Genomic DNA, 16,657 nt, shown 5'->3' on the forward strand with positions numbered 1-16,657 from the left:
ACAATATCACTAGATCAACAGGTCTCTTTTTTACATTTAATTATCTTATGCGAAAATGATACTTTTTAATTATAAGATTATGATGTTAAAATTAAAAAATCGTCAAAAATATATTTATCATGTTTTCCTGTGATCTTGAAATACCTTCGAGGAATATCAGTAAGATTGATTTACTGACGCTTGACAAGTCAATGAATCGATGTTTCACCGTTATTCGCCCTACCATATGCATTTATAATGCGAAAAAGCGGGGAAGATTCAATCCAATGGAAAAAATAAACTTTCGTTCTCCCCTTTTCGAGAGAAATCGACACGGCAGCGCAAGCGCAGCATTATTTTTCTTAGAATAGTTACAAACTACGGCAATAGTTAGTATGAAGGAAGCATTTGAACTTCGATGATGCAAAAATCAGTAACGAACGGCTCGTCGTATCTTACGACGGACCACGACTGCAAGAGGAACGTTGATTTGAGTATTCGGTACAGTCGATGGATTTTGAAGCCAATCGGCGTCTGGCCAGCTTCTCCTAACATTTTGATGGCAGAAAAATATTTCTATCGGTTCATAAATACCATTTGCTATAGTTTGATTTGTTTCCTCTTGGTACCCTGGAGCCTGTACTTAATTCTCGAAGTGAAAGATGCTTACAACAGAATCAAATTATTTGGTCCGTTGAGTTTCTGCGTGATGGCGTTTCTTTGTTTCCTCTTGGTACCCTGCAGCCTGTACTTAATTCTCGAAGTGAAAGACGTTTATAACAGAATCAAATTATTTGGTCCGTTGAGTTTCTGCGTGATGGCGTTTTTAAAGTATCATCTGTTGATCCTTCACGAAGATGATATTCGCGAGTGTATCAAACGCATCGAATGGGACTGGAAGAATATTACGTACTCTGAGGACAGAGAAATCATGATAACGAATGCGAATTTTGGAAGAAGATTGGTTATTATCTGTGCATTTTTTATGTATAGTGGTTTCGCTTTTTATTATATCGCCATACCTATTAGCGTTGGAAAAATTCCTGCGGCAGATGTCAATGTGACCTTCATTCCTCTGGTGTTCCCTTTCTCGAGATTTATCATGGATACTCGATATAGTCCCATAAACGAGATTGTATTTTCTCTTCAATTAGTAAGTGGCTATTTGATGCATAGTATTACGTCAGCGGCTTGCAGTTTAGCTGCTATATTTGCGGTGCACGCATGTGGTCAGATGCAGGTTTTGACGAGCTGGCTGAAACATTTGATCGATGGGCGGTCAGATATGTATAACAACGTCGACAGCAGAATCGCCAACGTCGTGAGTCAACACGTTCGAATATTGAAGTGTGTAAAAATTCTGGATTTTAGTAAAATAAGAATAGTAGCTCGGGATTGAAAATTTCAGCCTTTAATTCGGAAACTCAAGTTGTTTGATTTGAAATCTATGAAACTCCTAGTTCCTACCTCTGAACATACGTCGCAATCTGAACTTTTAAATTTGAGAAATTTAAATCCCTGAAGTAACATCGCATAAAAATCTGAAATTTGAATATTACAACTTGAAAATTTCGATTGGCAGAATTTTACAAAAAAAAAACCGTCTGAAGTCCTGAGTTGAAAAATTTAAATTTCAGAAATTATGAAGATTAAAAACTTCTAAATTTAGAAACTTGAATTTTGTTTCTAAAAGCTGTAAAAGCTTCAAGTTTTAAAGAATTTCGAATTCCTGATGTTACGAAGGTTAACATCAGTGTTATCGATAAGCGATATTGATTTACATTTCAGCTTCCTAGCGCTTACAGAGAAAACACTGCAACAAGTGTCATTCGTAGAATTTATTGGTTGCATGTTAAACATATGTCTTCTTGGGTACTACGTTATTGTGGTAAGGGAACAAGACACATATATCGATAAATATATATAAACTTCATGCACAGTTTACCGGTGTTTTAGGAGTGGAGTTCCAGTCATTTAACCAGCGCCATAACGTTTTTTATATTACTAATATCTCTTACGTTCAATATTTTTATATTTTGCTATATAGGCGAAGTGGTAGCGGAACAGGTTAGATATTTTTGTAATTAATTCTTGAAATTTCCTTAATATCATACTTTTTACATAATTTTTTCCAGTGTAAAAAAATTGCGGAAACATCGTATATGGTTGACTGGTATCGAATATCAGGAACCAGAAAGCTTTGCTTTGTATTGATCATGGCAATGGCTAATTCGTCGATTAAATTGACGGCTGGCAACATGGTTGAACTGTGCTTAACTACCTTCAGTGACGTAAGTATGAAATTATTTCAACCGCATTCATGAATGCCTCATTTCAAAATTTATTTCCTGTACGAATAGATTGTTAAGACAGCGGTTGCATTTTTGAATGTCCTACGAACATTGACATGAACGTTGGTTAAAGAAAAATATAGTCTAAATACTACCTGTATAGTGTCTCAATATATTACAATAAAATTTATTTGCGCTGTTATTGATTCATTATGTTATAATCGTCATTAAACGCAATAAATATGTTATACCAATTTTAATACTGCTGGGATCCTCGAATTTGCTTGTCCCGATTTCGCCTTAACGTTGACGAGAAAGAAGACTTCTAACGTTCCAAGAAAATTCGTTAGTATACAAATTGAAAAGAGAAATCACGTATACATTTTGCAACAAACATAAACAATTTTCCACGCTTTAAAATGACCCACAAAATGTAGAAGAGTTAATACATACGCGAGCAAGAGTTAATACATACATATATCTCATATTACCGTGTTCCATCCTTTTTTTTTAAATTCCTACCGTCACAAATTCAGATACATACGCGAGCCTATATCTCATGTTACCGTGTTCCATCCTTTTTTTTTTAAATTCCTACCGTCACAAATTCAAGAAGAATATTCTTCGAATACATACGCGAGCAAGAGTTAATACATACATATATCTCATATTACCGTGTTCCATCCTTTTTTTTTAAATTCCTACCGTCACAAATTCAAGAAGAATATTCTTCGCTCAATTTGATAATCAACAATAATCCCATTTATAAACATTTTGAAGAAAACATCGAGAACGTATTACATTAGAAAGTATGAACATTAGAAAGTATGAAAAGTATGAAAAAAAGTTCATGTTCTACAAATTGATTCCTTCAATCTGTTGGCAAACACGCAATACAGTTGTAAAAATCAATGCCCCTAGATATCATCCATCCTGCCGTAATCGTAACGCATGAGGTAACATAAGCAAAATCCCAAAGGACTTTGAAACTACGAAAAATAATTCATGTACTTTCTTTCTCCCTTTGGAATACGAGCGCACGCGCAATGTCACTTTTCATTTGAACTTCCATCGAACCGCGAGCAAGCTTAGTTGCAAACAAGCTCTCGAGTATCAACGATGAATAAAGAGAAACCTGTTGTGACCGAGCATGATTATAAGAGAAACGTGGATTTGAGTATTCAGTGGAATCGTTGGTTGCTGATACCAATTGGTACTTGGCCAAATTTACGTAAATCGTTACTAGGAAAATATTTATCTTCGCTCATTAATGTTATTTGTTTCGGTTTAATCGGCTTCATGCTCGTATCGTGTACTCTGTACCTCGTTATAGAAGTAGAAGAAGCGTATCATAAAATCAAAATGATTGGCCCACTGAGCTTTTTCCTAATGACGTTTATGAAATATTGTCTTTTGATACTACAAGAAAATCACATCAACGAGGGATGCGAACGCATCGAATGGGACTGGAAGAATATCGAACATCACGAAGATAGAAATATCATGGCACAGAACGCGAATTACGGACGAAGATTAGTGGCCATCTGCACCTTTTTCTTATTTAGTGGTTTTGCGTTTTTCTACATTGTTGTGCCTGCTAGCGTTGGTCAAGTGGTAACAGAGGATGGAAATTTGAGCTTCGTCCCGTTACCCTTTCCTGCCTCGAGATTGATCGCTGACGTTCGTTACAGTCCTAGTAATGAAATTATCTTCTCCATCCAAACTCTAACAGGTGTCGTAATGCATATTGTAACATCAGCGGCTTGCAGTATCGCCGCTGTATTTGCAGTGCATGCTTGCGGTCAGATGCAAGTATTAATGAACTGGCTGGAACATTTGATCGGTGGTCGATCCGATATGAGTAATATCGTGGATGAAAGAATCGCTAGCATAGTCACCCAACACAATCGGATACTGAGGTGAGTAAAATTTATTAAGTAATTATCTCGTGACATTTGTATTTTATTTTTATTTTCATTCAAAATATAATCCAAGTGATATCACAGTATCTAATCGGATAACCCACTCCTTTATAGTATGTATGGATATGAAATGTAATATTTGGTACTTGAAAATTTGTATTCCTCGATCTGATAATTTAAAAACTTCGTGAACGTGCGGTTTTGAAAACTTAAAAATTTGTGATAGTATATGAAATTTGAAAAAATTTAGAAATTTCAGAATATAGGTGGTAGGATATTTGAAAATTAAAAACTTTGAAAATTTACATTTGCAATTTCGATAACTGGGAATCCGTTTCGTTCAGTTATTGTGTTTGCAATTTACATTCATCACATTTCAGATTTCTGGCGCTCACCGAAAATGCGCTTCAACAAATATCTTTCGTAGAATTTTTGGGATGTATGATGAACATGTGTCTTCTCGGATATTATTTTATAGTGGTATGCACGCAACAAAACTATCAAATAAACATGCATGCAAAGATCTATTAACATCTGTATTAACATATATCATATCAACCAATACACTATTAATATTGGTTTTATTTTCTTGATGCGACAGGAATGGAATTCGAATGATATTATGCAATCGATAAGTTACATGATCTTAATGATATCGTTCTCTTTCAATATTTTTATATTCTGTTATATAGGTGAACTAGTTGCTGAACAGGTACATGCAATCGTATTTTAATAAATTTTTCACACAAAAGACCACACTATGGCAATAGGAATTAATAAAAATGAATATCTTAAAATAGTGCAAAAAAGTTGGTGAAATGACATATATGATCGACTGGTACCGATTGACAGGAAAAAAGAAGCTTGGCTGCATTTTAATCATTGCAATGTCCAATTCGACGATAAAATTCACCGCAGGAAATATGATTGAATTATCTATTAGTACTTTTAGCGATGTAAGTGTGAGACTATTGATGTTTCTTACGTAAATTCGCAAGTTAATAAAAAATATTTTGAACGAATAGGTCGTTAAAACGGCGATGGCTTTCTTAAACATGTTACGAGCATTAACTTGAACATTTGAATAATATAACCATTTATTCTTGGTAATATATAGAAATTTATTAGAACTTTATGTGTCTATATATGCTGTATTATAGAGTTAATGAAACTAATATTTTCAGCATAATGAGAAAGTTTATTATTAGCATGAACAACATGATTTCGTTATTCCTTGTATTAGTCCCTTCAGTCTCGATATTTTGTAGAGTAATCCATAAATATTCTAATATTTGAGTTCAGTAAAATGCGTTTCAATTTAAGTGCAGTATATCTTAAAGAATATATTTCTTTTACCAATAATTTAGGGCTTTCTGGTGAAAAATTATATCTGCGGTAAATATGTATCTACCGAGTGTATTGTCTTAATTAGTTAGTCAAATTTATTTTATACATACAAAAACGCACGTACAAAATTCATTATTTAAAGATCCAAAAGACACTTATCATGCACTTTATCAACTTGCTTCCCTCATAAAAATGATGGAAATCGCAGGCTAAAAACTATACCCTAAGGTATATCGATTCCAATTCACCCTACAACCTTAGTAGATAAATCAATGAGCATTCTCCGTTTGTACCATTACATTTATTCGTTAAATATTCTCGCCATGGCGCAACTTTGCATACCCGGTCGAGAAAAAAATCGCGCATGCGCCATTTTACCATAGCATTATACCTGAAACTTGAGTTAGTCACTCCACAAACGATCTCCGCGAAGTAATCATGTTGGACTTGACTAGCGAACCACGGATATCCAACGTTATTTACGCTCGTGATTTCGAATATAGCATCCAGGTGAATCGCTGGTTAATGCAACCAATCGGAGCGTGGCCGAGGCTTGCTAAGACAACCAGAACGCAGAGATTATTCGTTAGATCGTTGAACTTTATTTGCCATTCGTTGATTATCTTCATGATCGTACCTTGTATATTGTATATTGCGTACGAAGCTGAAAACTCGAAGACGAGGATGAAGGCCATTGGTCCAGTTAGTCATTGGCTGATGGGAGAACTGAATTATTGTTGCCTCTTGTCGAGAATCGACGATATCGTCCGTTGCATAAAACATGTGGAGCGCGACTGGCAGATCGTCGAAAATGAAAGCGATCGTGAATTGATGTTAAAAAACGCGAAGGTCGGGCGTTTCATCGCGCTCGTAGCTGCATTGTGCATGCACAGTGGCGTTCTAGCCTACACAGTGACTAATGGCTTTAAGAAGATGATGTTTCATCTGGGGAATGACAGTTACTCCATGTACCCGTTACCTTATCCGTTTTACACGAATTTGTTGGACGTTAGATTCAGTCCAGCGAATGAGATCGTGCTCACCCTGCAGCTCCTTTCTGGGTTCGTCGTGACCTCTGTCACGGTGGGTGCTTGTGGCTTAGCAGCTGTCCTAACGATGCATGCAAGTGGTCAATTGAACGTGGTGATGGCCAGGTTGGACAATTTGGTGAATACGAAGGAGGAGGAGAAACAGGAAGAACAGAAAGTCGCTCAGAGGAAGCTTGGGATTATCGTTGAACATCATCTGCGAACATTAAGGTTCTTACTGGTTATTGTGTTGTTATTTGTGCATATATGTCTCATTTAATGGTATGGATTATTTGATAATATCAATGAGACTATGTTATTTCTTGTCTTTTTTTTCTTTTTGTTTTATACTTCTATTTCAGCCAAGTATCCTTTTAAGACTTGCAAAGTATGATAAAATTGCAAGTTATTGGGTACTCGACTTATTTATTGATACAGCATTTTCTAGAATACGTTCTTATTTGATTCTTCTGTTGATTATTATTTGCATTTCTAATTCAGATATATCTGTCATCCGCAATGATAATTGTAAGGTACCTAGATTTATTGACTATGATCAACATGCTTTTGAAAGAATGGACTTTTTTTTTGCAAATTATTAAGATTTAGAAATTCAAGTAAGACACTAAATAGATGAAACACGACACTACTGTATCACTACGACAAAATAATTTAAGCATTTCTAATCGTAGGAAAAATTATTTATACTAAATTAATTTTCTCTGATGAATTTATACGTTTATTATTTTGTAATGTTATTTTGCTATGAAATTTCTATGATGGGTTTATATTACGAAAATATTACTTTCAGTCTCATGGCATCTATAGAGAAAGTTATGAATATGATATGTCTCGTTGAGTTGGTGGGATGTACGATGAACATGTGCATGATCAAATATTATTTGCTCACGGTACGCTTCAAGATAGAACTAAAAAAAAATTTATGTATTAGAAATATTTCTATAATATCATTTAGCAGAGTTAAAGTCACTTTAATATTCGGATACCTTCTGACGTAAATAAAGTAGTGTTAAATAGAGAACGGCGACTCATACGTTGACTTTTCTACTTAATTCGCGTAACTATTTATACGACACACATATTTTAATTTCTCAGGAAAAATCGAAGGATGTAATAATCGCATACGCTATACTGTATGCGTCCATGGTATTTAATATATTTATATTCTGTTATATCGGGGAAATAATTACTGAACAGGTAAGAAAGTAACAATAAAGGAGAATTTATATTAAACCTCAAACTATCAAATACACGACAGGGTGAAAGAGTTGGGAAAAAAGTTTATATGACTGAATGGTACCGACTACCTCCCAAAACTGCTCTCGGTTTAGTGCTGGTTATTTCAAGATCGAGCATGGTGGTCAAAATTACTGCTGGAAAATTCGTACAAATATCTATCGCTACCTTTGGCGCCGTAAGTATCGACCAAATATAAAAACGTTTAAGGTACAATTGATCGAACTCTCGATAGAATCTATGTTTAAAATGCTGGGATTTTACATTGATAAACAATTTTACTCAATTTATTATATCTGTGTATAGCCAATTTTTATTTAGCACTTATTATATTTTAAATTCATAGTAGACTGAAATTGTTGCGTAATTTTGATGGAATCTACATCTTATGCACTAGAATTTTACATATTTAATAGAAATATACGTGTATCCTATCTTTCAGGTGTTTAAAACGTCTTTCGCATACCTGAACATGATCCGCACAATGATGTAACCCCTTTAAATTTAAACCAAGAAAGCTACACCGGTCCTAACGACGTCATATTGGTACCGTCGATTGATGTCGCCAGGAGTAAATTATTTTCGTTAAATGAACATTAGTAAAATTTTTAAATACTTTGAATATTATAGTAAATGTCGTTAGCAATTGTACTTCCATCGGAGCGAAGAATTTTATTGTACATATCCCCGAATAGGCAGTGCCAGGAGTATGACATAAAATTCGGCCAGTAGTCAACATATAAATATCAATGTTAGTAGATAAATGATAATTTTCTGTTAGACAGAAATATAAGTAAAGAAGAAGCAACGCATTTATTTCTATACCTTATACTTTGAAACTAGCAGCGATCCTATCTAACACTTCGTTTCGACGCCGTCTCATCACTGTCTAAGAAATCGATTTCATAAATTCATCCCAGCCTCGATAAAACCTAATGTAACCTAGTAAACCAGCAGAAGCGTTGCGTGCTTCGTATTCTTCGAATCTTCCAATTACAGCCAACTTTCTAAAGCAACTTCTAAACCTCCCTTTGCTCTCCTGCGACAAATTCTAACAACCAGACTAATCGATCGACTATAATACTACTGAAAAAAATCCGCGCAAGCGTTGAACAACTTTGTGTCTACTATTCTGCGGTAAGAGAAGCAATTCAATAGCTACTGCGACTCCGATGAGCAGTCACCATGAACGAATCCACGATTATAAAAACGGACGCCAAAAGCCACAGTGATTACAGTCTCCAGTTAAATCGCTGGTTCTTAAAACCGATCGGTGCTTGGCCATATTTTTCCACCACCTCGACACTCGAAAAAGTCATTTCCGTCTCTTTGATCATCCTCTGTTATGTCGTTATACTGTTCAGCATAATCCCCTGCGTCGCTCATTTAATCTTCGAAGATGATAGTTTTTATAGAAAAGTAAAAGTGTTCGGTCCTCTGGGTCATTGGTTCATCGGTGGAATCAACTACACCAACCTGCTGTTTCGAAGCAGAAATATAAGTGACTGTGTGGAACACATTGAAACTGATTGGCAAATAGTGACGAAAGAGAAACAGCAACAAGTAATGTTGAAACACGCGAAGTTTGGCCGATACGTGTCAGCTATATGCGCGATCTTCGTGCACAGTGGTATCATGTCTTACTGTATAGTAAGTGCGTCCAGTACGCAGATCATTAAAGTTGGTAACGAGACAAGGATGATGCGTTCGTTGCCCCTTGGTGTTTACAACAGGATGATTCCAGTTGACACGAGCCCCGCGAACGAAATAGTCCTCGTAATGCAGTTTCTGTCGGCTTTCATCACCGACTCCAGCGGAATTGGATTTTACACCCTCGCAAGTGTCTTAGCAGCACACGCATGCGGTCAACTGAGCGTGTTAACGATTTGGATCAGTGACTACGTGAATGAAGCTGGTAACAGAAAGGAGGATGCTTCTTTTAGAAAAATTGGAACGATCGTGGAACATCATCTGAGAACATTAGAGTAAGATTCTTATATCTTTTTGGTCAATTTGTTGAAAATAGCTTTTTTTATTGGTGATTATATGTTGGTGTTAATTGCAGTTTTATAGCACGTATAGAAGAAGTAATGAGCTGGGTGTGCATGACAGAGTTGTTTAGATGCGTTTTGGCAATATGCATGGTTGGGTATTATATCGTTACGGTACATATGGGACATCAGATATATGTAGTGTTTATTATGTAACTAATTTTTTAAACTGACATTGAATAATATTAGGTTGTCCCCAAAGTGTCTTTCTTTTACAAACATGTCTTTTACAACAATGCATCTTTATACAAACATGAAACCCAATCAGTCAAATGTTGTTCTCTTTACCTTAATAGTGCAAAATGGATCATACATAATTCAATAAAATAATATAAAACAACAAATGTTACGTATCTATTATTTTCTTATAAAAGGAAAAAGTCTTTCTGGGCAATCTAATACGATATCAAGCTATCCTTATACTATATTAATACTACGTGAATATATAAGGTGCACCGACTCTATTGAGCATGTTTTTTCACTATGTTTTATAGGAATAACTAACGAAAATGTTTGAAATTCTTAAAAAGTTATGAGAAAAATATGACGGAAAACAAATGTACACGGACTATACTAGAAAACGAAAATTGACAATCAATGTGGTCACTAGTTGTTAATATTCCATTTCAAAGTGGTTCTTGTTCTTGTCAATGATAAAATATTGAATTTATTACTGTATAAAGATGATTTTGATATTGTTTTACCCCAGCGAATCAATCTCAAATTAATTCTTATTTGGTATATTCAGTACATCACATAAGTATAGTAGTTCTGAATCAAGGAGTTATGCTTTAATGAAGTATCAAGCTTGTATCTATATAACAGATTTTTCTTGTTTGTAAACACGTAAAACATAAGATAAAGCTTCGTCCAAAAATATTTCTTGATTGTCCTATATATCACACGTATGTCGATAGTTTCGTACCTAATCGTAGATATTTATTCAAAATATTATTACGAATACACGAACTAAAGTGACAAATTAAATAGAAATTTGTTTCACGACTACTTTATATTGGATGTTCTATACAATTTTGTATAATATATGTGTTCCGCGTAAAATCATCAAAATTCGTAACCCACTCATATCGCATCTCCATTTTTCACATCAAAAGATTCATTCTGATAAAATTCGAAATTTTTTCAGAAGATATGAATATACTTATTTCTAGGAATGGTCCGATCATGATGTTCGAAGCCTTACTTCCTATTTCATAATATTTGCATCAGTTACTTTCAATACATTTCTACTATGTTATATTGGTGAATTGCTAACAGAACAGGTACCGGTGACATGTTAACACGAAGATGTCCACCGATCCAGACCAAGGAATCCACGATTAATCGAATGAATTGTTGACAGTGCATGAAAGTCGGTGAGATAGTTTATATGACAAATTGGTATATCTTACCTAGAAAAAGAATCCTTGAGTTGATTTTGATCATCGCACGATCGAGTGTGGTCATTGAAATCACCGCAGGAAAATTAATTCACATGTCCATACATACGTTCGGTGATGTAAGTCAAATGATTATCTGTTACCTATGTATACGCATTTTTCTTTCCAAACTATAATATTTGCTATTCCAGGTGATGAGATTGGCATTTGCGTATCTTAATATACTGTGTCAAATGACATAGCTAAATGCACTTCTAATGAATTTCTTACATATATAATTTTGTAGATTAAATCGTAGAAATTGAAATATAAACAATGGTAACACACTTTAATGTCTCATAAATCTACCAATATGAATATTCTTTTTAAAATTTATTCTTTCTTTGAGATTTTTCATTTTTATTATAATTGTTGATAATATTTCCTTCATATCAAATCAAGCAATGTCAGACGACATTCGTTCAAAAATATCAAATCAAATCCTAGAGATGGCATTACAAAGCAACGACACTAAAGAACTGACAAAACCGACTATAAGCTTTTGTTACATAACACAATTCGATTAAAAAAAGTTTGAGTACACAGTGAAAATGCACTTTGCGTGCACACGATACCGCGAAATAATTTACAAGTTTATTCAACTGTTCTGAAACAACTCCAACCGACTGGAATCGATCAGCGAATAAGTACCTAAAAAACTTGCGCCGGAGTCCCCACGCATTGCCTTTTGATGCATTAATAGTCTCTACGATCGCAATGACGACTACATTTCGCGATGACGAACCAGCCCGTGACAATAGGAGCAAGCGCTAAGGCCAATAGTGACTACGGTCTCCAACTGAATCGATGGTTCCTAAAACCAATCGGTGTATGGCCGTCGTTTCCCTCTACTACGAGATTCGAGAAGATAGTTTCGATTACATTAAACGTCATTTGCTACTCTTCGATAATACTCACTACGATTCCTTGTTTGGTACGCATGTTTTTAGAAGACGAGAGTATTTATTTGAAACTAAAGTCGCTAGGTCCCGTCAGTCATTGGATCGTCAGTGGCGCGAATTACACTACTTTACTACTTCGGAGCAAAGATATACGTCAGTGCATGGAACACATGGAAGCTGACTGGCAAACAGTGACCAGAGAGAAGGATCAATGGGTGATGCTAAAGAACGCGAAATTCGGTCGCTATGTAGCAGCTTCGTGCGCTATTTTCATGCAGAGTGGCATTATGTGCTTTATTTTCGTCGCAGCAATGGATACAGTGGAGATTCAAATTGGAAACGAGACGAGGATTTTACACGTGTTACCTTGTGCAGTATACAAGAAGCTAATAAACGTCGATGAAAGTCCAACGAACGAAATCATGCTCTTTTTACAAGCGTGGTGTACTATGATTGCGAATTCCAGTACAGTTGGAATGTTCAGTCTTGCAGCTGTTCTAGCTGCTCACGCGTGCGGTCAGCTGAATGTAGTTATGGTATGGATCACTGAATTCGTGAACGAACCGAAGAAGACAGATGGTCCTAACAGCATAGGAGTTATCGTGGAGCGACATTTGAGGACGCTGAAGTAAGATTACTCGTATTCTTTTTTGTTGGTTTCGTGATAGTGAACACTGTGATTATGTTACATGATAATTGCAGTTTCATTGGATATATCGAGAATCTGATGAACCGGATATATTTTTTAGAGATATTTAGATGCACGATGGACATATGCATACTGGGTTACTACATTCTTTCGGTATACATCAAACATTCTCTCTCAATGTCAAATTCACAGTGTTCACAAAAAGTATTTGCGCCCCATTGCACGTATTACTAATTAATTAGAACCAAGTATGATAAATCTCCTATCATTCAATACTACTTTCATATAATTAAAACTTTAATAAATAAAATGAAATACACAACTCCATTAAAAGGGCGCTTCATTGGAAAATGATGTGCAGATACTTTTTGGAGTCATTGTAAATTAGTTTTTATATATAACTATCTTATTCCTTTTGCGTGACACTTCCAGGAATGGGCTGATCAAAACGTTCAAAGTCTCATTACGTATATTATGATATATATTTCAATCGGTTTCAACGTTTTTCTAATATGTTACATAGGTGAAATATTGACAGAACAGGTATCAGGCGCATATTAATATTTGACATAAATGCAACATATCAAAATCGTAATAACGACTAACGAAATTCAATTTTTCACAGAGCAAAAAGGTTGGTGAAGTAGTTTATATGACAAACTGGTATTACTTACCCGATAAAACAATTCTCGACTTGATTTTGATCATCGCGCGATCGGGAGTGGTCGTTCAAATCACCGCTGGAAAAATGGTTCACATGTCTGTCTACACATTCGGTGATGTAAGTCGTTTTGATCCTCTTATTTATATCTGTGTGTCCGTTTACATGAAGTATTCTCATTTCAGGTGGTAAAGACCGGTTTCGCGTATTTGAATCTCTTACGACAAATGACATGATTAAATACATTACTAATTAATTTTTTAATTGTGTAACTTTTTGTAAACGATATTGTAAAATTTGGAATACAAACAATAGCAACACAGAATCTACATCTAATGCACTGGAATTTTATACATTTAATGTACATATACGCGTATTTCATATTTCTTATTTGTTCCTCTCATTACTCATTATTTTCCTCGCATTACTATCTCCTCAATTTCACATCAAGAATGAAATTATATCGCATCATTAACATACTGATTGTCACAAGTGAATTTCCAATGACGTCATAGTGGCCACTGTTTACCGTCGATACCAGAATGGAAGTATTTACATTAAATGTATAATTGTACTTGTAATGTGGTTAATACTTTTAATGTCACAGTAAGTAGTTTTATCAATTTTGTTTTTAACACAGTTACAAATTTTATCTTGCATATACCAAAGGAATATCTTCATTCCTTCACTTTGAAACTAGCAACGGTACAAATTAACACTTATTGTTTCGACGCAATCTTCCAACAGTCTAAAGAATCGATTTCATAAATTCTTCCCTGCCCCGACCAAACCCAATTCGATCTCGTGAACCACAAGAAGCATTGCGTGCTTCGTGCTCTTCGATTCTTGCAATTATTCACAACCTTCTAAACCAACTCCCAAACCTACATTTGTTGTCCTATCACAAATTCTAACAACTAGACAAATCGATCGGCTTTAGTAATACCGAAAAAGATTCGCGCAGGCGTTAAACAACTTCGTGCTGTTATTCTCCTGTAAGAGAGGCAATTCAATAGTTACCGGGGCAGCCACAATGAGCGAATCCACGATCATAAAAGCGAACGCCAAGAGTCATAGCGATTACAGTCTACAAATAAATCGGTGGATATTAAAACCGATCGGTGCTTGAATATATTTCTCCATTACGTCGACACACGAAGGCGTCATTTCCTTATTTTTAATCGTTCTCTGCTACGTCATTAGACTGTTCAACATAAACCCTTACGTCCCACTCTTAGCACGCTTCTTCCAGATCGCAGTACGACTTGGCGGAGAAACTTGTTTCTCTACATTTGATGACGCAGAGAAACTTCTTCTGGTCAGAGCCGCTTGATGCGATCTATCTTTAATAACCAGATTTTCGACAGGTGAGTCCTTCAGAAACTCGACATTTATTACCCTCGCAAATGCTATTGAGGCTGATGGAAAAACTTGGACAGAAAAATAATACACGTGAAACTAACCAAAGCGAAGGATAGAGGACTGAGAAAATTTTCTCCCAGGCACGAGTGTCATAAATCGTTCGCACCGTTGATACAAAAAAGTTTGAGTTTTACTTGCTCTTGCTTTCGGCAGACACACCATAGGTCCAGATATTGTTCTATTTATATTTTCAATTTTTGTTACATTCTAATGAAACACCACAAAACTTATATCCACATAACAGTATTTTCTTATATGCTCATATACGCACAAAACATATTAACAAGGCTTCGTATAAAAAGATGGATCATCCTGTATGTATGATAGCTTCATATTCAAACTATTTTGTGCAAAATGTTGTTACCCACGCACGAACTTAAATAGAAATTTGTTTCACTGAAGTTTCTAACTACTACTTTATATTGGATATTTTATGTATTTGTGGATATTATATTAATTATGCGCACTTCTTCATAAATGTCGCATCAATGCATCAAAAATCGCAATCTACTCATATCGTATTATCATCTTCGGTAACAAACGATTAATGCTGATAAAATTTGAAATCTTTTCAGAAGATATGAATGTACTTATTTCTAGGTATGGTCCGATCATGATGTTCGATGCCTCTTATTTCGTAATATGCGCATCACTCACTTCCAATAAATTTGTATTCTGTTATATTGGTGCATTGTTAATAGAACAGATACCAGAGACACGTTAATCCGAAGATGTCTAGCGATCAATACCGAGAAATCCACGACTAGTCGAGTGAATTGTTGACAGTGCATGAAATTCGGTGAGAGTTTATATGACAAATTGGTTTTTCTTACCTAGAAAAAGGATCCTTGTGTTGATTTTGAAAATCTCACGATCGAGTGTGGTCATTGACATATTCACATGTTCATACACAAGTCCGGAGATGTAAGTCAGATGATCATCTGTTATCTACGAATACACATTTTTCTTTCCAAACTATAATATTTGCTATTCCAGGTGACAAGATTGGCATTTGCATATCTTAATATACTGTGTCAAATGAGATAGCTAAATGCACTTCTAATGAATTTCTTGCTCATATAATTTTGTAGATTATAAAATATAAACAATATAAACAATGGTAACATACTTTAATGTCTTATAATTCTACCAATATGAATATTCTTTTTAAAATTTATTCCTTCTTTGAGATTTTTCATTGGTATTATAATTATAGATAATATTTCCTTCTCTACTCATATCGTATTATCATCTTCGGTAACAAACGATTAATGCTGATAAAATTTGAAATCTTTTCAGAAGATATGAATGTACTTATTTCTAGGTATGGTCCGATCATGATGTTCGATGCCTCTTATTTCGTAATATGCGCATCACTCACTTCCAATAAATTTGTATTCTGTTATATTGGTGCATTGTTAATAGAACAGATACCAGAGACACGTTAATCCGAAGATGTCTAGCGATCAATACCGAGAAATCCACGACTAGTCGAGTGAATTGTTGACAGTGCATGAAATTCGGTGAGAGTTTATATGACAAATTGGTTTTTCTTACCTAGAAAAAGGATCCTTGTGTTGATTTTGAAAATCTCACGATCGAGTGTGGTCATTGACATATTCACATGTTCATACACAAGTCCGGAGATGTAAGTCAGATGATCATCTGTTATCTACGAATACACATTTTTCTTTCCAAACTATAATATT

The 16,657-nt window shown here is 35.0% G+C and overlaps 4 protein-coding genes across 4 annotated transcripts; all 4 read left to right on the forward strand.

Annotated features, from left to right (window-relative positions):
- Positions 1–143: 143 nt before the first annotated feature.
- On the forward strand, positions 144–5,639 carry LOC100740640. The gene is made up of 11 exons (XM_012394586.3): positions 144–590; positions 699–1,326; positions 1,768–1,867; positions 1,936–2,046; positions 2,115–2,270; positions 3,097–3,116; positions 3,374–4,189; positions 4,573–4,672; positions 4,794–4,904; positions 4,993–5,148; positions 5,218–5,639. Exons 1-11 carry the CDS (start codon positions 398–400, stop codon positions 5,266–5,268), a joined length of 2,442 nt encoding a protein of 813 aa, XP_012250009.2. The 5' UTR covers positions 144–397; the 3' UTR covers positions 5,269–5,639.
- Positions 5,640–5,813: 174 nt separating this feature from the next.
- On the forward strand, positions 5,814–8,550 carry LOC100742576 (odorant receptor 4-like). The gene is made up of 5 exons (XM_003484528.3): positions 5,814–6,798; positions 7,379–7,478; positions 7,684–7,785; positions 7,847–8,002; positions 8,267–8,550. Exons 1-5 carry the CDS (start codon positions 5,978–5,980, stop codon positions 8,315–8,317), a joined length of 1,230 nt encoding a protein of 409 aa, XP_003484576.1. The 5' UTR covers positions 5,814–5,977; the 3' UTR covers positions 8,318–8,550.
- An 8-nt stretch (positions 8,551–8,558) lies between these two features.
- LOC100742692 (odorant receptor 85c-like) lies at positions 8,559–11,517 on the forward strand. The gene is made up of 5 exons (XM_033318505.1): positions 8,559–9,809; positions 9,890–9,989; positions 11,048–11,158; positions 11,239–11,394; positions 11,467–11,517. Exons 1-5 carry the CDS (start codon positions 9,010–9,012, stop codon positions 11,515–11,517), a joined length of 1,218 nt encoding a protein of 405 aa, XP_033174396.1. The 5' UTR covers positions 8,559–9,009.
- Positions 11,518–11,819: 302 nt separating this feature from the next.
- Positions 11,820–13,939, forward strand: LOC100742811 (odorant receptor 82a-like). Its single transcript, XM_003484530.3, has 5 exons — positions 11,820–12,844; positions 12,919–13,018; positions 13,298–13,408; positions 13,491–13,646; positions 13,712–13,939. Exons 1-5 carry the CDS (start codon positions 12,051–12,053, stop codon positions 13,760–13,762), a joined length of 1,212 nt encoding a protein of 403 aa, XP_003484578.1. The 5' UTR covers positions 11,820–12,050; the 3' UTR covers positions 13,763–13,939.
- Positions 13,940–16,657: the final 2,718 nt, after the last annotated feature.

The sequence above is a fragment of the Bombus impatiens genome, unplaced genomic scaffold, assembly GCF_000188095.3.
Source record: "Bombus impatiens unplaced genomic scaffold, BIMP_2.2 scf_0017, whole genome shotgun sequence".
In the NCBI taxonomy this organism is placed as follows: Eukaryota; Metazoa; Arthropoda; class Insecta; order Hymenoptera; family Apidae; genus Bombus; species Bombus impatiens.